Here is a 24,584-nt window from a genome sequence, read left to right on the forward strand (position 1 = left end):
CAACTTGTATGGCTACGGATTCATTGTCACATACTCTCAGTGATGTCTCGTACCAGTCTGAAAAGAAACTAACATGTTAATTACAGCAAGTGGCTCAGTGGTAAGAACGTAAATTGCAATTTCCTAACCAACAAAAAAATGTGGAAGGTTCTGATTTCGATGTTTCGAGCTAGTGAGTTTGTTTGACCTTAGCCACGAGTAAGGTAAAATTCTTTATACTCTTTCAGGGCCAAAAAAGATGGATAATTATAATTTACCATAATTTGTCATTCTTTTAGAAAAAGATAAAAAGACCTAACATGTTTGTATATAATTAGTACAGAACGCCATGTGACAGTATGCAAATCGTCACCTAAAATTTCCCATAAACAAAATGCTTGCTACACAAGCAGAAGGCCGGCAATGGAACTGGGAAGTACTTAACGAAGTCGTTTCAGCATATGAACGAAGAAACCAAAGCGCGCGCGCCAACAGAAGTAGGAAACGACAAGAGAGAGTCCAAGGGCAAAGGCTGGATTTTTGAGCAGCTTCCAATGGCTGCTGCTTCCTTTATATCCTCCATTGGAGAATACGGGGCCGTTTGGGTGATGGGAAGCCAGTTTCAATGGAATCTTCTTCCACTTCTTCCAGATTCCGATTCCGGGACCTGCCGGAAATGGAGAACTCCACGCAGTCCGACACCGCCTCTGACTTGTCCTCCGTGTCCAGCGATGGAGACGACGACGAGTCCGACCTTCAATCAATGACTGGAAAGGTCAGTTCTTTCTGTTCGTTTAATTGATTTAGTTGATTACTTTCTGTTTGGTTTCCGAGAAAATGTGAGGAAAAAGGTTCATCTAATATAATATGCTGTTGATTATAGGGAATTAAGCATCTGTGTTCAGAACTCCTGGAGCTAAAGGCTGCATCCGGCGAAGAATTTCACAAACACATCTTTTCGAATTATTCGGCCTTCGTCAGGTATAAACTTTTGTGGAGAAATTTTTGAGTTTGGCAGTCACGTGTGTTACCAATTCATGTGTTATAACGTTAATGAATTGGTAACCGTACGTGATAGTATGACAGCCACTCTAAAAAAGGTCTAGGTATACATCTTTTCTAATTATTCAGCAGAGTATAAATTATGTATTTTAGAGAAAGTTTTGAGTATGAAGGTTACATCGTCACATAATATTATCAATTCATGTATTATAAATTTATAAGATCATCTCCAATCCTTGGGCTAAAAACCAAATTTTTTAGCTCGGAAAATTTAGCTTTTTGCCCAGAAACAGTTTGTCTGCTCCAACTATTTTGGCCTAAAATTTTAGCCCAGGATTATTAAAGAATGAACTTAGGCTAATTTTTTTCTTAAATTAACTTTAAAAAAAATATATATGTAAACTATCGTAAATTAATTTTATGAACATTTTAATCTAAAAATATTTAAATTCTGATAAATATTGAAAAATCACTAAATCGATACATGAAACTCATGAAACACTATAGAAGAATATGAAAATCATGATAGAGATGTACAAACACAAAATACATAAAACACACAAGACACACATAACACATGTGAAGCACATACAAAACACATGTAAAGCACGTACACATGTGAAGGACATACAAAACACATGATAAAGATGAAGCACACACAAAACACATGTGAAACACACGACACACATGAAACACATACAAAATATATACAAAGCAAGCCTTCAACTTTCACCAAACTTTCACCAAACTTTCAACTTTTACCAATCGGTCAACTTTCACCAATCGACGGCAATGTACTCATATCATAACCTGTGGGTTGGTAGCACTAGGTGGCGGTGTGACAGTTCTATTGAAAATTCTCCTTTTTATTGTGCAATTATCTTTACTTATATGTAGTTTTTTCTTAAGTTTGAAGTCAATTGCAATAGTGAATTGAGGTGAATATTTGTCAGCAAAAATAAGTGGGAATGTGTTTTATTTTTCATTTTTGTAGAATATTTGAAGAAGTAGGGCTTGTTGAAAATGAGTTGAAGCAACTGAAGAACCATGTAGTGACCCAAAAGAGGCTTGTAAGTGAACTTGCAGATGGCATATATTTGAAGGTTTTATCAAAGGAGACTATAGACTTGGTAATTGAAGAACCCGAATATTCGGAATTTTCAGAACCAGTTACCATCACCAACTTGGGGGATCATGCAAATGATGTTTTAGCAACCTTGGACACTCTCTTGTCTGAAAACAGAATCGATGAAGCATTGACCATCCTCGAATTGGAGGACGAGAATTTCCAGAGGTTGCAGTTTGAGGAAGGTCGCCCGGTGGATGAGCTGAGGTTGTTTAGTACTGAAATTTCCGAGAGGAAGGCTTTGGTTACAATGCAGTTGACAATGGTGGCTCAAAATCCAAGAATAGCTGCGCCGGAACTTCAGAAAGCGCTGGTGGGGCTCTGCAGACTGGGTGACAGCCATCTCGCAACACAATTGTTGATCAAGTATTACCGTTCGCGCATTGCGTCTGGGACACTCAATTTGCAGGCTTCGAAATCGTTTTTGAATAGGGTTTATATCAGGGAGCTTTCAAAGTTTGTGTTCTCTATGATTTCTCAAGCAGCAAGAAGTTTTGTGATGTTATATGGGGAGACGTCTTCTTATGCATCAGAACTTATCCAGTGGGCTCGTAGAGAAACAAAATTGTTTGGTGCTTGTTTTGACAAGTATGTGAAATCCATATCAGAAATAAGTGGTGGACTGTCCACAGCAGTAGAAGCTGTGCAGTTTGCAATGTCTTTTTGCTTTTTGTTGGAAAGTCAGAGATTAGTGTTGCGGCCGTACTTGATCAAGTACATTCGCCCTTGTATTGAAGAGGTTCTGCGTAAACACCTAGACCATTTTAAGAAAGTCGTTGATATCTTTACAGCAACTGATGCTTGGGTTTTGGGAAGATATCTTGTATCTGGAATCATGAATGAAGGGTGCTCTTCCATGGTTGTAGGCCAACAACCAGAATATTGCTTGCTCACAAACAGCGGCAGGAAGTTTGTAACTCTGCTGCAGGTATCATTTTTTCTTTGAATTGATTTTCGACAAAATCCCAGCAAAGTTTAGCTTTCTTGTATGATGTTTTTCTCACTCAACTTTTTCTTTCCCTTCCAGTCTATCACTTTAGATGTCAACCCATTAGTTTCCCTTCAAATCGAAGGATCAATCATTAGCGGACTTATGAATCTCTTCAAAAAGTATGTAGACATCCTTGAGATAGCCATCAACTGCAAGGTGACTGTTACAGAAAAAAGTAATCCAAGAATATACTTGGCCGAGTCAGTGCAGCAACAGGTTTCAATACTAGCCAATCTGTCATCGCTCGAGCAACTCTTCTCCAACATGGTTAGAAGTATCTTCAAGGGTGTCAGTGACATCAACTCTGAGTTAATGAAAACCCTTCCAGACGGTTATCAAGCGAAGGAACTTGACAGTTGTATCTCATTGATTCAGGAGGCTTCTGGTCGTCTCAGAGATCTTTATTGTGAGCAATTTATATGTAAAATTATGTCCCTAAGAAATAGTGACAACCTTACTCCCGAAAATTGCATTGACGACCAGGGTGAGTCTTGTGTGTTCCAGGGAGTGATGCCCTCTCTTGCCTTTCAGGTGACTTTGCGAATCAGATAATTGTGCTGATTTTGTTTTCATTTAAATAACTTGAAGAGTGGTGTCACTATTCATTCACTGTTTCAGCAATTTTCTTTTGATTTCCCCCAGAGTTACCAACTCCTATTGGTACAAAACTTCTTGTTTGTGAACTAGATTATACGATGCTTATACGCCTTCGATTCTGATGTCTCATTATCAGGTCCTGTTTTTAGAACTTCGGAAACTGGAAAAGCTGTCCGAAGACAATGTCTTTGAAATTGATTGGTTAATGGAGCTACTAAGGGAGCTCATAGAGACCGCATTTGCTTGGATTCCAAACAACAAAGAGATCTGGGATACCGATAGCGAGAATATGATGGAAGAGCATCCTTTCAACTCGAAGCAGGTCTCTGGTTCCATTTTGCTTTGCCTTCCCTTATGCTTCGAGAAGTGCTATCAACCATGTGTACTAGTCCATTTTATCATCATCCTTGTTCATTCAATTTATTTCCCTTTGTTTATATTTCATGGAGCAGTTTGTTTTGGACGTGCAATTTCTGGTGGAAATCTCAGCGTATGGAGGATACTTCTCCAACAACCCTTTGTTTCTCATAAATCTCATGAAATCGGCCTTGCTTTCGGCTGGACTAGATCCAAAAAGGTATTGCTTGTGGCCATTTTTTCACATGTGCTAACTGCAAAAATCATCATTTAGCGTGCATCTGCAGCCATTCTAGAAAAGAATGCATTTTGGTTGATTTCTTAAAACAGTTTCATGACTCCTTTCGCGTAGAGATGTCAGCGAGGATGTATGGGCTATAGAGTCTGCTGCCGAAGCAATCCAAAAGCTGCTGGAGATTGAGAATTCAGAGTCACGTATGGACCAAGAGCCTCTTTCTGAACTAGAATCAGGGGAGGAGGAACCATGCAAGTTCGCTGCTGAATCTTTCCAGGATGATCGTAGTTCTTCAGAGGTGGATGCAGTAGTCACAGATGATTCAGAAGGCGTCTCCAATGCAGAATCGGAACCATTGAATGCAGAAGAACCATGCATGGAGAAGTTCAAGATTTCTACCGACTCTGTTCAGGATGATGCTTGTTCTTCAAATGAGAATTTAGTAGCCACATATGGTTCGGAAGATGCCCTTAACGCTGAATCAGAACCATTGGATACAGAACCATCTGCGGACCAATCCAAGAATCCGGCTGAGTCTTTTGCGGAAAATGTTATAAGCTCTTTAGAAGATTATGCAGAGCCGGAGGAGCACGAAGTAGCCACATATGATCCTGGATGCATGGAGAAGTCCGAAAATGCATCTGAATCTTTTCGGGAAGATGTTACAAGTTCTTTGGATGATTCTATGCAACCGGAAGTTGCCATTAATGCTGAAACAGAATCGTTTGCTGAACCACGCACTGTTGAATCACAGCGCGTAACTGAGTCTTTCAAGGATGATGCTTTAAGTCCTTCAGAGGATTGTGTGGTAGCCATGGACAAAGCTGAAGCTACCTCTAGTGCAGAAACAACACCATTGATTAAAGAACCATGTCCTCAAACTACGGTCTTCGAAAAAGCGTCTGACAATGTAGTTGATACATTACAGATCATTGAAGAAACTAATGAACCATCTGCACAGTTGGCTGCGACGGACATCTATGAGGCCGTGGAGAAAGAACGTTCCGGCGGAGGAAGGGAATGACAGTCAATGTGATGAACAGGCTATAAGAAAATAAAACAAATGACAGAAGCTTTTTTATTTATTTATGTATTGCATCAACAAATTGTGACAATGTTCAACCTAATTTGCTTTAGGATCAGATGAAATTTGTGTGTTTATATTCAAGTAATTAACAATAAATATTAATCACAATCTTTACATTTTAAAGACACAAATTTCATAGAATAAAATAGCTTGTAAGTAAAAAGTTTTATGTTCAAATATCGTAGATGATAAAATTGGATACTATTTTATTCTTCCACCTCTAGTGTAAATATTAATGTATTAAGAAAAAGCGTTTTGAAAAAGAAACTTCTCATAGGATAATACTTTACTCTTTACATATAAGAAGTCATTTCCTTTTTTTAATGATGGCGTGACAATGATTCTACCATACAAATGTTATAATCACAAGAGTTTATTGTCCTTATTAGTATTAGGGTAATGTCTGTTTTCCTACTATCAAGTATCTCGAAAAGCACACTTTACTACATTTTTTTTCTTATGTATCACCTTCATATCTAAAGTTTGAATTTTTTGTTAATTAATAGAATTGTAAATGGTTGGATGCATGAAAGTGGTAGAAAATTCAAATTTTAGAAATCCATATATATCAAATAAACCGACAATTATCATTGTGACGAACTGTCTATTCATTGAATTCATATAAATGACTATGGCAACCTTTAAATTAAATAAATATTTATATAAAAAAATAATCATTTTCAACTATGACGTTTTATTAATTTTTTTTTTTTTTCGATATTTTTAACTAAAGGGGAAGTTCGGCTAAACCACATAATAAGCAATCTAATTTGATGTCGAATTCGCCATCCACAAGATTTAAATATAAACATAAGATCACTGAGTTTCAAATGAAAAGAAATAAGTCATGACCATTACATGTCAGCGAAGCGTCCCACCGCATGCAATAAAAGCCAAGCTGAGAAATGAAATTACTCGCGAGATGTAGATATATCGGCGATATCTGACCAAAAATAGGAAAAGTCAAAATATCGGCAAGATCCAACCGCTTAGGCGGGAGTCTCTAAAAACCAAATCCGGAAAAGCGCGCGAGTTTGAAACGTTACCGTTCGACTCAAATCCATCACCCCGCCCATTTCCTCTTCCGCAGACAAATCACCACTGTACACGTGTCCTCCGCCGCTCCAACACACCATCTGCGAAGACATCTAAATACCCCAAGCTCCTCCCGAAGAACTCACTTTTTAGTTCTCCCTGCAACTCTCTCAGAGTTTCCGAAGCTCCGTTTCAATGGTGGATGCAATCCCTAACCGAAAATGCAGCGACAGTAGCAGTACCAGGTCGATGATGAACCCGTGGGTTCTCCATTTCCAGAAGCTGGGTCTCGAGCTCAAGTGCCCCCTCTGGTTCGATTCGCTCCCCTAAATTCCATTTCTTTTTTCAAGATTTCAAGTTTTCGAATTGAATTTTATTTTGATTTATTTAAAGCAAACAGGCTTTGCCTGAAATGGGTTTTGCATTTTTTGTGTTTTTATTGGTGGGTTCAGCTTGAATTTGCTTAATCGACCGACGTTGCTTCCATGCGATCACATTTTCTGCAAGTGCGTCTTCTCTCTCTCTCTCTTATTTTTTCTCCTAATAATTGATCAATTTCTGTCTCAAGATTCTTACTTTAGGGTTTTTTCTGTACTGGGTTTTTGAATTGCTTGCAGTTGCTGCATACCCAGTTCGAGTTGCCCGGTTTGTAAAGCTCAGGTTGCGGACCGAGGTATTTCTTTTTTAGTTGAAGAAATTATATTATTTATGGCTGAAATAATTGTTTTTTATGGATGTTCTTGCTAGGACATTATTTGATGAATTCCCAAAACAGTTTATTGTGGAAACAAGTAATTAAAGCCAATTAATTTTATTTCTGATGCATTGGTTTTGTGGGCTGGTAGATCTCAGGCCTGTGCCATTCATGGAAAACATAGTAGCGATCTACAAAAGCTTGGATGCGTCTTTCTGTGCCAATTTGTTCCAGCCTGTTTCTTCCGGTACAAGCTTAATGTGTAAATACCCTTATTTGGAAGTTACTATGGTGTCTAAACTCTATGCAGACAATAATGTTTTAGCTTTGTGTGTTGCTTTTGATCAATGCAGATGTTAGAACCATTCTGGAGCAAAACCCTGTTTTGCCTAATATCAGTTTTGCTGGGAAAATGACTATAGAACCATTTGACAATGACCAAGGAGGTAATTCAAACAGTGGGCAATCCATCTATTCATCGAGTGCTCATGAACGAGTTTGCGCTCCTTGTAGTTTGAATCGTTCTGTAGCTAATGGAGTTGGCAACAAGGACAAAGTAGATAAGTGTAGCATGCCAATAGATGCTAATGGCAAGGTATTAGATTTTGCTAGAAGCGGAGTGGGAAACCCCAATTCACAACTACCAAGTTCTCAAATAAGAGCTGGTGGACTCGACGAGTGCATGACTGTAGAAAGAGACATGAATCATGCAGCACAGTCATTGCCCAACAGTCCTCCTTCATTTGGTGATGCCAAATGTTCAGATAATGATAGCTGTGGTCGGCGCTGTGAGCAAGTAAGGATTTAATGGTTTCTTAATTTACTAATGCCATAAATTTTACTGTCTTATGATTAGATTAATTATATATATTTTTATGTAATGCTTTCTTCAGATTTCAGAAAATTCTTTGGTCAGGAGATCGATCAGCAAAATTGATGATGGTAGAGTAGGGCAGAAAAGACATGATAGTTGTGCAACTGAAATTGATGGTCATTTAAGAAAGAAAATAAAGTATGAGCCAGTTTTAGAGACTTATTCTGAGCTTGAACATAAGTTCAGTACACCACCTAATGAATCATTCACAAAGAGAACAATTTGTGTATTTTGTCAGTCTTCTACGATCTTGGAGGTTAGTTATGTTAATCTTTGTGTCTTTTTGCATACATGGTAAGTTGGTAACATATAACTCAGTTGAATTGATGAAATATTTCAGGTTACAGGGCCAATGTTGCATTATTCTAAAGAGAGACTGGTAGAGGGAGATGAGGCAAATGCTTCAAATGTCATACATGTTCACAGAATATGCATTGATTGGTATGTTCAAGCAGTAATGATGATAATTTTGGTCTAGTGTAGTTAGCGTTGTCTAGTCCATTTATGGATGTTTTCTCTTTCCGAAAGATACTCTTGATTTTCTGTGTACTTTTCAACTATACAGAAAATATTTTGTATTTTCAAAGACGGGCATATAATGTATGTTATGTTTCCTGTGCATATAAAATGAAACAAATTTTATATAAAAAAAACACAAAATCCTCTCTACTGAGCCTTTTGACTTTAGTGTTTCTGCTCAATGGCATTAAGTTACTATGTTAGCAATAATAATTTTCTTAGTTACTTTCTGTTTTTGGAATCTTTGTCTGATTTCTATAACTGTAAGAACATTATTGTCAGTTCACTTTTACCTATTCAATAACATGATTGCTATTTTACTTTGATCTATTTGTTGTTAATTACCTTATGTGCTACTAGCCTACTAGATAAACATACTATGGATTTTGAAATTCAGGGCACCGCAAGTGTATTTCGAAGGTGAAAATGTTAAGGGATTGAAGGCAGAAGTCTCAAGGGGTGCAAAACTAAGATGCACCAAATGTGGGCTAAAGGGAGCAGCTTTGGGATGCTTTGTAAAGTCCTGCCGAAGAAGCTATCATGTTACCTGTGCAACTGAAATTTCTAAATGTCGTTGGGACAAGGTATTTATTATCTTCTTTTACATGTAGTAGCATATATTTGTAATCAACTTGTTTCTCGTGTCCTTTTATTGTTATAGCCTTTTAGATTATTTAATACAAGTTGTTTTGGTGGCCAATGTCTGTTAAGCCTTAAATAATGGTTAACGTTGTCCTTTTGAACATTATATAGGAAAACTTTCTGCTGCTATGTCCAGCTCATCGTTCAACTAAATTTCCCGGTGAGAAGTCAAACTATGGGAAGCCCAAGTAAGACTTCATTCTCTTGTTGAAGCAAGTAGAATTCCTGTATTTTGGTCCCTATATTTAACTCTTGGCTCTTCAAGATGTTTTATTTACTACTGTTAGTCTGTACAAAGAAAAGGCTTGGAAACTACTTTTCTTTTCTTTGTAATATTGCCGTTGGATATTACTTCTTTCTTTCAATGTTTAATTTGATGTCTGATTTTCTCTCATTCTGCACACAGAATCTGTCTCCCGTCCAACAGTTTGGAAGCTCCAAATGAAATGAATCAATGGATCATATGCCCATCCGGTTTGTCTTCTGAAGAAAAGGTTAGTTCGAAAAGAATTTCTCCTTATTAGTCACTTGGTTCCATGTTGTCATGAAGACTTGGAAAGTTGTCTTTAGATAATCTTAGAAAACATCACTCCAACAACATTGATCCCTTCTTTTCTTGGCTTTCATTGACCTGGTTGTGGTCCAATTATCATTTTGTTTTCATTTTCTCTATATAATCTGCATGAAAACAAGAATTGTGGAAAATGGTAATCTGTGATTTAGTTTTAATAACATTATGCTGTTTGCAGTCTGTAAAGGCTTATCTCCAAATGGATAACATTTACAAGAACATTGTTGAGATGGACTGGAGAACTAAGGGCCTCGAGGTCTCCCAGTAGAATCAATTTGTCATGCCAACCCTTTTTTTTTTTTTTGTTTTTTGTTTTTTGTTTTTGTGGTGTACAGAACATGTTCTACTGTATAAACTTGCTGTATCAGAAACTTATATATTTTCTCTGGAGTGCAGCTTCTTTTAAACAAGTTTGCCAAGAAGACTGGGGCAACTGTGTCCAAGACCTGGAGACCAAATGTTACACATTTGATTGCAGCCGTGGATGGGGATGGTGCATATGTCAGGACATTCAAAACTTGCATGGCCATTTTGGCTGGAAGATGGATTCTGAAAATTGACTGTAAGCTATGCCCAGATATTCTGCCTTGTTGCTTTCATTACATTTTCTATGAATGACTATTGACTAAATTCCGACCTGTTTAAAAAAAGTGCACTTTTTTACCGAGGTGTTTTATAATTGTGTTTTATCACCTAACCTGTCTGTCCCTCTTTTTCTGTTTATTGATGGGTGTAGGGGTGAAAGCATGCATGGAAGCCACAGATCATGTGAATGAAGAACCGTATGAAGTTAGTCTTGATAACTATGGATGCTGTGATGGCCCAAAAACTGGCAGGCTTCGGGCAACAAACAATGTAAGTTCCTCTGATGAATACTTTGTGAAAATGCATTAACTTTAATCATCTTGAGCACATTCATTGATAATCTGTTCAACTAGAATGTCTGCCCAATAATCTATTTGCTTGTAAACGATACCATGTCATAAATATAAGACAACCATTTCATCAAGTCCTCGGTTGGCAGTTTATGCATTTAAAATTTAATGTTCATATCAGAAAAAGGAAATAAGAACACTCGAGGGCACAAAGTCAGATTGTATGAATTGAACTTAAATAATGTCATTGCGTGCTTCTCCATTACCATGCTTATGCTATATGGTCAACTTCGAGCACGTTTCCTTCTAGTTTTCTATTCAATTATGCAAATCTTTGGTAACTAACTGATCTTAGTTATTGGATTATTTCCTTTGCAGGATCCGAAACTCTTTAATGGTTTGAGTTTCTATTTTGCTGGTGATTTTGTACTGGATAGAAAGGAAGATCTTCAAGATTTGATCATTGTAGCAGGAGGCACTGTTTTCAACAGCTCAGAAGAAGTGATGGAACGAAGTTGTCTTGAACATACAGCTTCAAGGACACTAGTTGTATACAACCTCGACCCACCAGAAGGTTGCAAGTTGGGGGAAGAAGTTTCAATCCTTTGGCAACGGTCAAATGAGGCCCAGGATATAGCTGCAAAAATTGGATCACAAATCATCGGTCACACATGGCTCTTGGAATCAATTGCAAGATGCGAGTTACAGCCTTTTGTCTGTTGACAAAACATTCAATGCAATAGTCTGTGATAGATTGTACTAGTCGTATTGTGCTTGGATAGGGATCTGTTTGATAAGATGTTGACGTCCTGCATGTAGATTTTAGTTTGTAGCTAGGTTTATGCAATCTCTACGGCATTTTCTCCGATATCTCTACGTAAGTGATTCAGATGCCTTTAAAGATGTGTGTTCTCCTGCAGACTTAAAAATTTCAAAGTTCCTGAGAAGTTTTTTTTGTTCATATCAAGTATTATTTTGAATTATTTACTTCTAGCAATCGAATACTGTTGTGTTATCTGCCCAACAATAGCCTGTTTAGCTTGTGAAAGTTTTCTTCAAATTTATATTACATGAGAGCATGATAGCTTGGACATGAAGCTTGTCATCAGCTTATGAGTGAAGCATTTGAGGCTTCGGTAGAAGCTTGAGCCGAAGGTTTGCTCGGCGAAGTTTCCATGGCAAAGTTGCCTTTTGATTCTGTTGGGTCTGCGTTATAAGCAAAGTACTTTGCGACGAGCAGAAAGAAGAGCAAGTTGAGAGTGCTCAGGGCGGCCAAGAACAAGTAATAGTAATCGAAATGAGAGATGTTTAGGTTATTCAGAATCCAACCCCGACCATGTTTCTTGGTGATCTTCGAAACTGTCGAAAGAAGAAAACTACTGACAAAACTCCCAATTCCCAAGCTGGTAGTGAAGTATGCAGTCCCAAGGCTTTTCATTCCTTCTGGTGCTTGGTCATAGAACAGCTCTATCTTAGCCGTTTCAACGAAGGAATCAGCAATTCCCAGCAAAGCAAACTGAGGGAGGAGAACGAAAATTGTTAGGGGAAGTGTGTCCCTTGGCCCAAACAGTTTGTGTTCTCTTACGACACTCAGTCTCTTTCTTTCAGCTAACCAAGCTGTGATCATGATCAAAACGTGCAACACAAGGCCAATGCCTAGTCTTTGCAGCAATGTGATCCCTCTAGGGTTCTTCGTGTAGCGCCGGATCCATGGAACGAAGAAGCGATCATACACCACGAGGCTTATCAGCATGAAGATTGTTATGAATGCTGAGAGACACGCCGGAGGGATCTCGAAATGAGGCCCTATGTTTCTGTCTAGGGTTGTGCCTTGTTTGACAAATAATGTTCCTCCTTGAGCTAACATCATGCTTGGTACAATTGTTGCTACTAGAATTGGGATCATTTTGACCATTTGCTTGGTTTCTTCCACTTGTGTCACCGGACATAGCATCCACGGCGAGGTTGGTCCGCTCTTTACGGCCGCTTTGTCAAGAAATCTGCACTTAACGCAATGCTAGGGGTGATCACTAAGGCTTTTTGCCAGAAAATGAAACTATTTTTACCATTTTTACTAACTACATTATTGATTATATTGCTAATTAAGATCTTCTTCACGACTCGATCCATTTATGTTATACATATAAAGGACTATACGATCTTTAAATGGTTATTAAGAAAATAAACAGTTCCCATTATGACATGCGCATAGTAGGAATTCGTTAATCACAACTGGAATAACAAAGATGCGTCATTGAGTTTTTACCTCAAGGAAGTGGAGTGGTCAATTCTGAATTTCCGAGCCTTTGTGTACTCTTCCAACCTCAACTCATGAAGCTCCTTTTGGTCATCTGGGATTGCCACCCTCCACTTCCTTATGGCTGCCACAAGCACATGAGCTATCCTACTAAATGGACTCCCAGAAGGCAATTTGTGCCTGTAAAACTTAGTCCCCAACAAAAACACCACAACAGAGATTGCAAGGCCAAGTGTCGGGAGACCATATCCCAGGGCCCATCCAACTTTGTCTTGTATGTAAATCAAGAATGTGTTTGAGAAAAGGGTTCCAAAGAAGATGCTGAACATCCACCAGTTGAAAAATGAGAGCTTTTGGATCCTCTCTTGGGGCGCAAACTCATCAAACTGATCTGCTCCCATGGTGGAGATGTTGGGTTTGGTCCCACCAGTTCCAATGGCAATTACGTAAAGTGCACCATAGAATATGGCCACTTGGAATGGTGAGGCTCTTTTGTCACAGTCTTCATATTTGATTCCTTGGGCACATGAGGGTGGCCTTAGATCAGGTAGTGATACTGCTAGGGTTAACAGGGACATACCCTAATTGGTAACAAAAAGGAGATTATGACCCAAATTTGGTATTATGTTACAATAATGAGGAAATGCATTTATTGTTAAAGAAATAGTTATCATGATACGATCTCGTATCTACGAAGAAGATGATTTAAAATTGAAATCTCTTTCAATTTTCATGAGAGAAGAACCAGTAGACTAACAATTAGTTGGTTATAGTTGATTTGACATGAAAAAGCTAAAGAAGCGGTGAAACTTATCAACAACTGAAACGTCATAATGATAGTATACCAAGCTAATTATGCAATGTCATGCGTTTAAACTTGCATATGCGAAAGTGTGTGATTAATTTGAGGCTTTTTAGCCAAAATGGTCCCTAAGATTTGCACAACTCATCACTTTGGTCGCTATGATTTGAAATCAATAAAAGTGGTTCCTGAATTTGTCTACTATCAATCGTTTTGGTCCTTCCATAAAAATTTATATTAAATAAGGATCAAAATGATAAAAATACCCTCAATTTAATAAACAATGGGCCAAATGATTTGACAAAAATTGAGGATATTTTTATCATTTTAACCTTATTTAGTGGAGATTTTTCTTGGAATGACCAAAATGATTGACGATGGACAAACTCAGGGACTACTTCTATTGATTTCAAATCTCAAGGACCAAAATAAGGAGTTATGTAAATCTCAAGAACTATTTTAACTAAAAAAACCTTAATTTGAGAATAGACTGAAAAGCGAAAACTTTTAGTTTCCTCTCTCTTAGGAATGGTTATGAAATAATGAATTTTCTTAAAATGTAAAATTATTATAATCTCAGAACTTTCTAAAATAGGAAATTTCATTGCCCAACTAACCTCTTTATAATGTTATCATATTTATTTTTACTTTTCATATTTTTCTCAATTTCGATCGTCGAATCAAATTAATTGAAGAAAATCAATGACCAAAAATTAACAAACGTACATAAAAGGTAAAAAATGAGCGTATGAATAATTCTATCTTATAGCAATTGACAACTAGATAGGAAAAAGTTAGACATGCAGGCAAGGTGGGGCATGTGAAGCTTTGAGATGTGTGATCACACGACCAATTATTCCCAAAATATACTCTGACAAACACATTTTCTTGAAAAACATGGCAAAATAGTTGTCAATTAATGTGAATGTTTATCCTAACGGCCAAAAGTGTTTTTGTTAAAAAATTACAAGTAAAATTACAATTATTTTTTAATTAAAATGGTCTATGAGATGAACATAACTCTTCATTTTAGTCTTTAAAATTTGAAATCGATAGAATTGATTATTTAGTTTGTATACCGTTAATCATTTTGGTTATTCCACGAAAAATCTCTACTAAATAAGAATCAAAATAATAAAAATACCCTCGGCTTAATAAGGAATGGACCAAAATGACTTGACAAAAAATTAAGGGTATTTTGCCATTTTTTCCTTATTTAACGAAGATTTTTCATAGAAGGATCAAAATAATTGATGATGGACAAACTCAGGACCAATTCTATCGAGTTTAAATTTTAGGGACCAAAGTAAGAAGTTACGCCAATTTCAAATATCATTTTGGCTAAAAAGTCAGTTACAAAACCAAAAAAAGTTTATAGAAAGGAACAAAATTTGAGATGTTCATATATCATAAAGAAGCATATTATAGAAATCATCAACTAATGAAACTCAACTGATATAACCTTGGGATGAAGCAAAACACAAATCGTGTAAAGTTTAATCAAACTTCGGACTCATGAACGACTAATTTAAGTTTGCTCCTAGGAGTTTGTGACTGAAGTAGTTAATAATTTACTCATGCAAACGATATATTGTGTTTGAATCTCCTTCCCCACTTTTCAGAAAGAACAAAAGTTTGCTTGCACCTCACCAATGTGTGATCACAGTTGAGCAAACATGATCAAATAACAGTGTGATTACAATTACCATTTGGTTCATATGCAAGTTCTATCACGAAAAATGAGATAATATGTTTGTAGATTGAGTTAATTTTGTACCACAAGATATATGGCTGAAGCAATAACAAAAGTCCAATATCGACCAAGATAAGCATCTGCTATATAGGCTCCCAAAAGCGGTGTCATCCAAACAGTGCCAACCCAGTTGGTAACATTGTTTGCAGAGGTAACTGTGCCTTCATGCAGCTTCGTTGTCAAATAAATCACCAAGTTTGATGCAATTCCATAGTATGCCATCCTCTCAAACACTTCATACCCTAAAAAATCACCCATGCATGCACATATTGATTGGTCAAACATTGAAATGGAGGATCATTTTGTTGTTAGATCGGGAGAAAAAATTACATGTACTCCGTACTTGTGATCATACACACTTATTGAGTCTCTCTCTCTCTCTCTTGTCAAGTGACAGAAGGTTGAAGCGAAATAAACTCAGCACATGTGAAGCTTTAGAATATATAAAGAGGATATAAGTTATGAACATTATCACATACCTACAATGAAGGAACAAGCTCTCCATCTCCCAGTATTTGATCTTAAAACTGGTCTACCTTTGAGATCCACAGTCCCATCTTGTGTGTGATCGTCTTCTAAGCCTTTCTCTTCAACGGTCGCCATCAAGTGTTTGATGAAATTAATATGGACTTGGGGGCTTTGAAAGTTATGTGATCAGCTCATAGCTATTTATAAAGTTAATTTGGGACAGGTCAGTTAAGTATAAGGCTAACCAATAACCTTCCAACTCAGCTCCAACATTCTAGATTTATTTTCCTTTCACATTGATAGTCACAGCTGGTAATAGTTTTAATTTAGAATTATTAGTTTCTTATACAATGTTACTTTTAACAAATAAGTCCCTCAAAATTTAATCTCCCTTGAATCAGAAAATTACTTATTGAGCATTATTTTAAAGAAGAAAACAAAAATTCTAAAAACAACTCGATTCTATAGTTTGATTCTTTAAGTATTGTTTTTACTAGTATTATCAATTGGCAAAGAAGTTACATTACTTATTTTTTTAGAAAGGGATTAGCTGATGGTTAAGTCACGATAAAAATGACAAGAGGTGTTCTCTATGATGAATAGATGAACTTTGAACGCTAGTGGCAACTAGAATAATTGATTCATCATGGGTTGATTCGCAAGTCTGAATTGTTGATCAATTGGCCAGAACCAAGGGCGCCGCTTGACTTTTCTTGGAATCTAAAATAGAACACATATAGAAAGCACTACGTTTTTATCTAAGAAAAGCTCAGGAGTACAGGTGCTCAACGGACATTGTTCTTGGAACTTTTTCCTTTGGATATTATGATTCTGTTTGCTATATGTGCCTGATTGGACAATGATAAAAAATTCAATTTATCGATCAGTAAAAAAAATCTAATTTTTATATGACAAAATTTCAGCAACACACTAAAAAAATTCATGTAAATATTTGCATAGTTAGGTTGAGCAACTATGACACTTCTTTCTTTCTATTAGTGAAAGGCTAAGGCTCCATCCCCACTTTCGAATTCTTGCTAAGCCTCTTTCTGACTATTAGTGGCATTTCTTTAAGACTGCATTCCTTCACCTTCTACTATTCTTCCGGAGGTTGAGAAGACTCATAGAGGCATTTCATCATTTCTCTGCTAATATAGTATGGTTCATCTACGCCAGAAATTGAACCCATAATCAACCGTGTAAAATTCGCAAAGAAATTAAATTACTTAAATGTACATTTGATACTAAATTTATTATTAATTTCTGAAATGTATGTATATGATATTAAATTTATTATTGTTTGAGTCGAGTGAATAAATCAGCTGTTAGATTAAAAACGAATATTACTTTAAACTGACCCACATCATTTTCAACTCTAACATGTTAGACCTTTTGTCCTTTTAAACTAATGAAACCCTAAACAAGAAAACAAACGAGAAGGCCGACTTATGCTACAAATTAACAAGAACAAACTCACAACTACAAATTATCGAAAGATTTGGAACCTCTCTTTTGACATACAGCGTCATTTTTTTAATCTGGAAAACGATCCCAAGTTTGATAATTCCCATGCAAAATCAAAATTAACCAAAAAGTTAAATGGAGAAAAACAAAGATAATCATCATATCTTCGCCACGTGTTTGTAATTTCGTCCTAATTTTGGTAGGCCACATGCTATTAATCGTAGAATTAACCTCATGTTACTGTCATTCTTTGTTTTTTTATGGAATATCAGTTTCGTGGAATCATATAGTTAAGCCGTTCATGAAGATGCGAGTCCTATAAAATTGTTCATATTTTTATCTATCACTCCACATCAACGCGTCATCAAAATTGAAATGTATTATAAAATAGAGACCTAGATTAGCCATGGTGAAGATTCTGAAGATTTCAGGAGGGTGTTGGATAATTATGTTAGTAAGAATCTGACAGTATGGTGGGCAAACGTTGATCCATTTTTATAGCCTACAATCATAAATTTCCGTGTCTGCAACACTCATTATGTGACTAATAAAAGGATAATTGTTGTTGACACATACGAAGCATATTTTCAGCATGTTTTCTTTAAATAAGACATGTTCGCATGGATGAGTTTTAGATGGATCTCACTTCCATAACATATGTCCGTAGTCTAAATACTAAGAGTTTCACAAGAGAAAGTGGTTTCTTGCGCCATGAAAATCTTAATAGGGTTTTCATTGACCAAAAATAAATGATCTGTTTTAAACATCTCCTTATCCATGATCAGATTTTGGAATCAAAGCCAACTGTGGCAGCAGAATGAAAATTTGTGATTCTGCGAGAGGCACTTTTTGAGTTCAAATGATCTACATTAATTTTGTGTGTAGTGGCTTCTACCATTGATTAATACGTGTTAATAAATTAGTTCTTTTTAACTTGGTTATTATAAACTTAATACGTGTCAATCAATGATAGAAATCACACACAAAATGGATGCAGAAGATTTGGCGCCTGTCCTGAAGATGATGCTGATCAGCCTTTTCATTTCGGACAAACAAGCAATGAACAAAAGATCATGATGTACATCACAACCCAACTCCCATTCTTTTCGGCTGTGTGATTCCTCTAGGGGTTTTCGTGTAACGCCGGACTAACAGACCGAAGAGGCGGTCATAGATTAGGAGGCTGATGACCATGATAGTGTTAGGAATCTGAAGGGGTGACTTTGAAATGTGATTAGTGTTGCTTGATGATTACTAATGTGGCGCCTTGCTTGATGAAAACTAAGAAATTATATGATTAGGGTTATCCAAAACCAGTTAAAACATGGGTTTGCGTTATTTAATCCGTTACTATTACTATAACAAGAATTACTTAATAAATTAGTTCAGATTGATATAATAGAGGTATTACAAAACGCCAACTAAGGCGATAAAGTATCCTCAACAAGTAAATCAACGATTACACTTGGGGGGAATCTAACCATTTGTTAAATTGACTAGAAGCAACACCAATTCGAGCAAGCCGGTGAGCAACTCCATTGGTATGGTGAGCTGTATGGGTGAATGAAGCTTCATATTGAAGAGAGAAAGGCCTTGATATCTTCGACAACCTGGCCAACCAAGGACAGGTTGGTGGAAGTATGTTTCAAGTTGTCCACAATCCGAAGCAAGTCGGACTCAAATAAAATGTTTTGATATCCCCGAGATAACGCCCAAACCAACCTTCTCTAATTGCCATGGCTTCCGCTTGTAGGGGAGAGAAGACATCAACAAAGTGACCGCATTTTGCAGCCAAGAAACAGCCCATTTCATCACGCACAATTCCCCCGAAGCCACCCAGATCCTTGGCCATAATCCAAGCTCCGTCGATATTCATTTTCAAATGATTCGGCAAGGTATTAATAGTTTGGGTCTATTTTTTTTAGCACATGATCGCTGATTTCAAAGCTCTAGAAATTGGGGTTTATCTGTTCTTCCTTTGAATAATGAATTACGAGTGGAAATTTACTTGTTAGGTGACGCAACATATTTTGAACTTCACCTTGTGTTTGGATGGTTTCATCTTTTTTCGGGTGATTAGTGTGCTTGATGTGTTGTTAATTGTGAGTTTTCTAGATTATGGTGTATTTCTTCTTCGTTTTCTTAATAAAAGCTTCAATTTAAGTAGCTCGTTTCATATTCACCTATGTTGCAGCTGAGTATTCAGAAAGAATCTTTTCAAGTACGACTAAGCATTATACAATCAATGAGAAACACTGAATGCTTCAGAATTCGTAGTCTTGAATGGTGAAAATATATATATGTTCATAGCTCTTGTGATTCCAATTGTTTATTTAAATGGAAATTTGGACTACTTTTCTAAATGATCATTCAGGGATGTATTTTTATTCTCAGGTGAAGGTTTTGCTTCTGGAAGAATCAATCTCGGAGAAATAGAGGTTTCCAAGGTAACCCAATTTAAGTTTATCTGGGCCTGCACTCCATCAGAGGACAAGAAAAAAAAGTGTAAGATTTTATAAGCCCGCAGAAATACCTGATGGATTCCATAGCGTTGGTCACTATTGCCAATCCAAGGATAAGGCTTGACATGGTTTTGTCCTTGTGGTTAAAGAGGCAGAGTTTTCTGAAACAGCTGATGTTGGGGAGAGTGTCAAGTTGCCGGGTCTTCAAGATTTACTTGGTTACACGTTAGTATGGAGTCCTGATGACGGGAATGGGGACAATTATGGTGCATATGGTTGTCTTGGGATAATCGTTGAATCTTTCTCCAACGATATTGATCCCTTCTTTGCTTGGCTTTCATTGACCTGGTAGTGGTAAAATTATTATTTTGTTTTCACTTTCTGTATATATATCTGCATGAAAACAAGAATTGTGGAAAATAGTAATCACTGATTTAATTTTAATAACATTATGCTGGTTGTAGTCCGCAAAGGCTCATCTCAAGATGGAAAACATTTACGAGAACATTGTTGAGATGTTCTACTGTATAAACTTAATATCTTGGTTGCTGTATCAGAAACTTATATATTTTATCTGAATGGTGCAGCTTCTTTTAAACAAGTTTGCTGAGAAGACCGGTGCAACTGTATCAAAGACCTGGAGACTAGATGTTACTCATGTGATTGCAGCCCTGGATGGAGACGATGCATATGCCAGGACATTCAAAACTTGCATGGCCATTTTTGCTGGAAGATGGATTCTGAAAATTGACTGTAAGCTATTCCCAGATATTCTACCTTGTTGCTTCAGTTACATTTTCTATGAATGACTATTTGACTAAATTACGACCTGTGTTAAAAAAAATTTGCACTTTGTAAAGGATAAATATTTCATCTCTTATACTAAGTAGTCTATTTATGGCATGAAATGAAAATTATATCGTTGGTTTTATTAAAAAAAAAAAAAAAAAAAATTTATGTGCGCTTTTTTGACCGAGGTGTTTTATAATTGTGTACCTAACCTGTCTTTCCCTTGTTTTCAGTGTATTGACGGGTGTAGGGGTAAAACTGTAAAAGCATGCATGGAAGCCACAGGCCATGTGAATGAAGAACCATACGAAGCTGGTCTTGATAACTATGGATGCTGCGATGTCCCAAAATCTGGCAGGCTTCAGGCAACAAACAACGTAAGTTCCTCTGGTGATTACTTTGTGCAAATGCATTAACTTTAATCTTCTTGTGCACCTCCATTGATACATCTGTCCAACTAAATTGTCTGCCTGATGATCTATTTTTTTGTTCACCGTACCATGTCATAAACATAACACAATTATTTCATCAAGTCCTCGGTTGGCAGTTTATGCATTTTTAAATTTTAATGTTCCGATTAGAAGAAAGGAAATATGAACGCTCAAGGGCACAAAGTAAGATTGTATGAATTGATCTTAAATAATGTCATTGTGTGCTTCTCCATTGCCATGCTCCCGTTATACGGTCAACTTCGAGCACCTTTCGTTTTAGTTTTCGATTTGATTATGCAAGTCTTTGTTAACTACTTGATCTTAGTTATTGGATTATTTCCTTTGCAGGATCCAAAGCTCATTAATGGTTTGAATTTCTATTTTGCTGGTGATTTTGTACTTGATAGAAAGGAAGATCTTCAAGATTTGAGCATTGCAGCAGGAGGCACTGTTTCAACAACTCAGAAGGAAGTGGTGGAACGAAGTTGTCTTGAACAGACAGCTTCAAGGACGCTAGTTGTATACAACCTCGATCAACCAGAAGGATGCAAGTTGGGGCCGGGGAAGAAGTTTCAATCCTTTGGCAACGGTCCAATGAGGCTCAGGATATAGCTGCAAAAATTGGATCACAAATCATCGGTCACACATGGCTCTTGGAATCAATTGCGAGATGCCAGTTAGAGCCTTTTCTCAGTTGACAAAAATGCAATGCAATAGTCTGATAGATTGTATTAATAGTATTGTACGTGCTTGATAGGGACTTGTTAATGTTGACGTCCCACATGTAGATTTCAGTTTGTAGCTAGGTTTATGCATTCTCAACGGCATTTTCTCCAATGTCTCTACCAAAGTGATTCAGATCCCTTTAAAAATGTGTATTCTTCTGCAGACATAAAATTTCAAAGTTCATGAGAAGTTTTTGTTGTTCATGTCAAGTATTATTTTGAATTATTTACTTCTAGCAATCGAATACCATTGCGTTACCTACCTGACAATAGCCTGTTTAGTTTTTGAAAGTCTTCTTCAAATTATATTACATGAGTACATGATAGCTTGGACATGAAGCTTGTCATCAGCTTACTCGTCAAGCATTTGAGGCTTCGGTAGAAGCTTGAGCCGAAGGCTTGCTCGGGGAAGTTTCCATGGCAAAGTCACCTTTTGATTCTGTCGCGTCTGCGTTATAAACAAAGTACTTTGCGACGAGTAGAAAGAAGAGCAAGTTGAGAGTGCTCAGGGCATCCCAGAACAAGTAGTAGTAATCGAAATGAGAGACGTTTAAGTTATCCAGAATCCAACCCCGGCCACGTTGCTTGGTGATCTTCCAAACTGTAGAAAGAAGAAAACTGATGCGGGAGGAAGACTTGGAGAAAACAATTTGAATGGATGTCATGGAAACTTGAGGTCTATTAATTTGTAAACGCTTATAAATATTGTACTAGAAAGCCTTGAAGGAGAGATTTGAATGAATTAAAATATATTTTGCTTTGTGCATTGAAATAAGTGATTTCTCCTTCCCCAATCAAGCATTGAGCTTGGTCGTGTGAGCGAATCCACGATTAGCGACGTGAGCGAGCTCCGTTGCCCCTGGTTGAGTGAATCCCAGGTTATCTATCCCCCTCTCCTCGATACCCTTGGTTCTGTCATACATCAAAAACTACTGAGAAAACTCCCAATTCCCAAGCTGGCAGTGAAGTATGAAGTCCCAAGGCTTTTCACTCCTTCTGGTGCTTGGTCATAGAACAGCTCTATCTTAGCCGTTTCGACGAAGGAATCAGCAATTCCCAGCACAGCGAACTGAAGGAGGAGAACGAAAATTGTGAGCGGAAGTGTATCCCTTTGCCCAAATAGTTATCGTGATACAGAGAAAGATGATTCGAACTTGAGATCTCCTTCAATGTTCATAAGAGAAGGACTAGTAGACTAACAATTAGTTGGTTTATGGTTATAGTTGATTTGACATGAGAAAGCTAAAGAAGCAGATAAAATTATCAATAACTGAAATATCATTGTGATAGTTTACAAAGATAAGCATGCATTGTCATGTTTTAAACTTGCAGTGTGTGACTGACTTAATAGTAGACTGAAAAGCAAAAACTTCTAGTTTCCTCTCTCTTAGGAATGGTGGTGAAATTATGAATCTTCTTAATATGTAAAATTATTATGATCTCATAACTTTCTCAAGTAGGAAATTTCATTGCCCACTTAATCTCTTTACAGTATTTGACAACTAGATAGGAAAAAGTTACAGAGGCAGCTGGTAAGGGGGGACATGAGGAGGCTTTGAGATGTGTGATCAAACCACCAATTATTCCCAAAATATACTTGACAAATTCATTTTCTTGGAAACATGGCAAAATAGTTGTCAATTAATGTGAATGTTTATGCTAATGGCCACTCTTTTTGTCAAAAAATTACAAAACCAAAAAAAATTGTAGAGGGGAACAAAGTTTGAGAGGTATTTTTGCTCCTCATTCTTAAGTGAAGGTGATGCTCACCACCCAATTTATTATCGTTGGATGAGTTTAAATTTCGAGATCTGTATAGTGGATAGACACAAATCTCAAAAATTAAACTCATTAAAGGGTAATGAGTATTAGCGCCACTTGAGGGTGGTGAGTAACACTGCATCCGTTCATTTATCATATAGAAGCATATTATACAAATCATCAATTAATGAAACTCAACTGATATAACCTTGGAATGAAGCAAAACACAAATCATGTAAAGTTTAATAAGAGTTCGGACTCATGAACGATTAATTAAAGTTTGCTCGCTGAGAGTTTATAATTTAAATAATTAAGAATTAACTCCTGCAAACGATATGTTGTGTCACAGTTAACAAACATGATCGCATAATAGTTGTTGATTGTTGGCTCAAACAAAGTAGAAAGTAGTCTAAAACCAACAAATAATGTTGGCTACTTTTGTGGTCAAAATTGATGGTTGGCATGCTACATGTGGGAAATAAAATGGATGCTCTTATGCCTAATTTGTGGTCAAAGAATGGATGCACTTATGCCTAATTCTTTTGACTTGATGAGAGGCCTTTGGCCTATAAAAGGAGGTGTAGGCATAACTCAAACACATCAAGGAAACAAGGAAGAAAGAAAAATAGCAAGAAGCCATTCGGCATAGAGAAGAATTTTCTCAAATTGTCTTGCTTTGTATTTTTGGTTTTCTCTTCCTATTGTAAGTGTGTGAGCTTGGGTTATTCGGGTCTTTGGGAAATTGAGTGATAAACACTATTGTATGTTCTCATTGATTATAGTGGACTACTCCGTCGTCTCCAAACTGGATGTAGGCATTGCCGAACCAGTATAAATCTTGGTGTTCTTGTTGGTATTGTTCCATTTATCTTTTGTCAGTTATTGTGGTTTATTTTCACTCACACTTGGTTGACGCTTCCGCACAACAAGTGGTATCAGAGCCTAGTGTTTCGACTAGGCATTCTCGTGGGAGTGAAAAATTTGCTGGCGCTACAGTCCCGTGAATAGTGCTGAGTAGATGGCTGGAGATAAAGATGAATCTGTGAAGGGGAAGGAGTCGGCATCGTCTTCGTCGGCATCTACATCCA

At 37.0% G+C, this 24,584-nt stretch overlaps 3 protein-coding genes across 4 annotated transcripts; 2 read left to right on the top strand and 1 right to left on the bottom strand.

Moving 5' to 3' along the window:
- The first annotated feature begins 452 nt into the window (after window positions 1-452).
- On the top strand, window positions 453-5,482 carry LOC137724463 (exocyst complex component EXO84B-like). The gene is made up of 7 exons (XM_068463203.2): window positions 453-754; window positions 863-960; window positions 1,976-3,035; window positions 3,135-3,629; window positions 3,832-4,017; window positions 4,148-4,272; window positions 4,405-5,482. Exons 1-7 carry the CDS (start codon window positions 605-607, stop codon window positions 5,309-5,311), a joined length of 3,021 nt encoding a protein of 1,006 aa, XP_068319304.2. The 5' UTR covers window positions 453-604; the 3' UTR covers window positions 5,312-5,482.
- Window positions 5,483-6,410: 928 nt separating this feature from the next.
- LOC137726934 (BRCA1-associated RING domain protein 1) lies at window positions 6,411-11,545 on the top strand. 2 transcript variants are annotated; one of them, XM_088694269.1, is made up of 14 exons: window positions 6,519-6,720; window positions 6,862-6,915; window positions 7,027-7,082; window positions 7,255-7,350; window positions 7,457-7,899; window positions 7,997-8,233; window positions 8,318-8,418; window positions 8,894-9,080; window positions 9,250-9,326; window positions 9,545-9,632; window positions 9,888-9,965; window positions 10,106-10,271; window positions 10,446-10,564; window positions 10,963-11,545. In XM_088694269.1, the coding sequence occupies exons 1-14, from the start codon at window positions 6,605-6,607 to the stop codon at window positions 11,305-11,307; spliced, it is 2,163 nt and encodes a 720-aa protein (XP_088550395.1). In that variant the 5' UTR covers window positions 6,519-6,604; the 3' UTR covers window positions 11,308-11,545. The 2 variants fall into 2 exon arrangements, with proteins under 2 accessions (XP_068321989.2, XP_088550395.1); XM_068465888.2 differs by lacking the exon at window positions 9,888-9,965 and having other exon boundaries at window positions 6,411-6,720.
- Window positions 11,546-11,689: 144 nt separating this feature from the next.
- Window positions 11,690-15,999, bottom strand: LOC137724083 (protein NRT1/ PTR FAMILY 5.2-like). Its single transcript, XM_068463019.2, has 4 exons — window positions 15,876-15,999; window positions 15,421-15,638; window positions 12,851-13,422; window positions 11,690-12,584 (listed from the first exon to the last, which is right to left on the bottom strand). Exons 1-4 carry the CDS (start codon window positions 15,997-15,999, stop codon window positions 11,690-11,692), a joined length of 1,809 nt encoding a protein of 602 aa, XP_068319120.2.
- Between the last annotated feature and the right edge of the window lie 8,585 nt (window positions 16,000-24,584).

Source organism: Pyrus communis, chromosome 5 (assembly GCF_041283825.1).
Source record: "Pyrus communis isolate YQ-2024b chromosome 5, ASM4128382v1, whole genome shotgun sequence".
In the NCBI taxonomy this organism is placed as follows: domain Eukaryota; kingdom Viridiplantae; phylum Streptophyta; class Magnoliopsida; order Rosales; family Rosaceae; genus Pyrus; species Pyrus communis.

What these genes read in the sequence shown, in the direction of transcription:
- LOC137726934 (XM_088694269.1), top strand. Translation starts at nt 6,605, where the DNA reads ATGGTGGATGCAATCCCTAACCGAAAATGCAGCGACAGTAGCAGTACC. An exon ending in TGCGATCACATTTTCTGCAA is followed by an intron (nt 6,916 to 7,026) that starts GTGCGTCTTCTC and finishes AATTGCTTGCAG; the next exon opens with TTGCTGCATACCCAGTTCGA. An exon ending in GTTCCAGCCTGTTTCTTCCG is followed by an intron (nt 7,351 to 7,456) that starts GTACAAGCTTAA and finishes TGATCAATGCAG; the next exon opens with ATGTTAGAACCATTCTGGAG.
- LOC137724083 (XM_068463019.2), bottom strand. Translation starts at nt 15,999, where the DNA reads ATGGCGACCGTTGAAGAGAAAGGCTTAGAAGACGATCACACACAAGAT. An exon ending in CTTCAGCCATATATCTTGTG is followed by an intron (nt 13,423 to 15,420) that starts GTACAAAATTAA and finishes GTTACCAATTAG; the next exon opens with GGTATGTCCCTGTTAACCCT. An exon ending in GACCACTCCACTTCCTTGAG is followed by an intron (nt 12,585 to 12,850) that starts GTAAAAACTCAA and finishes CGTTAAGTGCAG; the next exon opens with ATTTCTTGACAAAGCGGCCG.
- LOC137724463 (XM_068463203.2), top strand. Translation starts at nt 605, where the DNA reads ATGGAATCTTCTTCCACTTCTTCCAGATTCCGATTCCGGGACCTGCCG. An exon ending in TTCAATCAATGACTGGAAAG is followed by an intron (nt 755 to 862) that starts GTCAGTTCTTTC and finishes TGTTGATTATAG; the next exon opens with GGAATTAAGCATCTGTGTTC. An exon ending in GCTGGACTAGATCCAAAAAG is followed by an intron (nt 4,273 to 4,404) that starts GTATTGCTTGTG and finishes CCTTTCGCGTAG; the next exon opens with AGATGTCAGCGAGGATGTAT.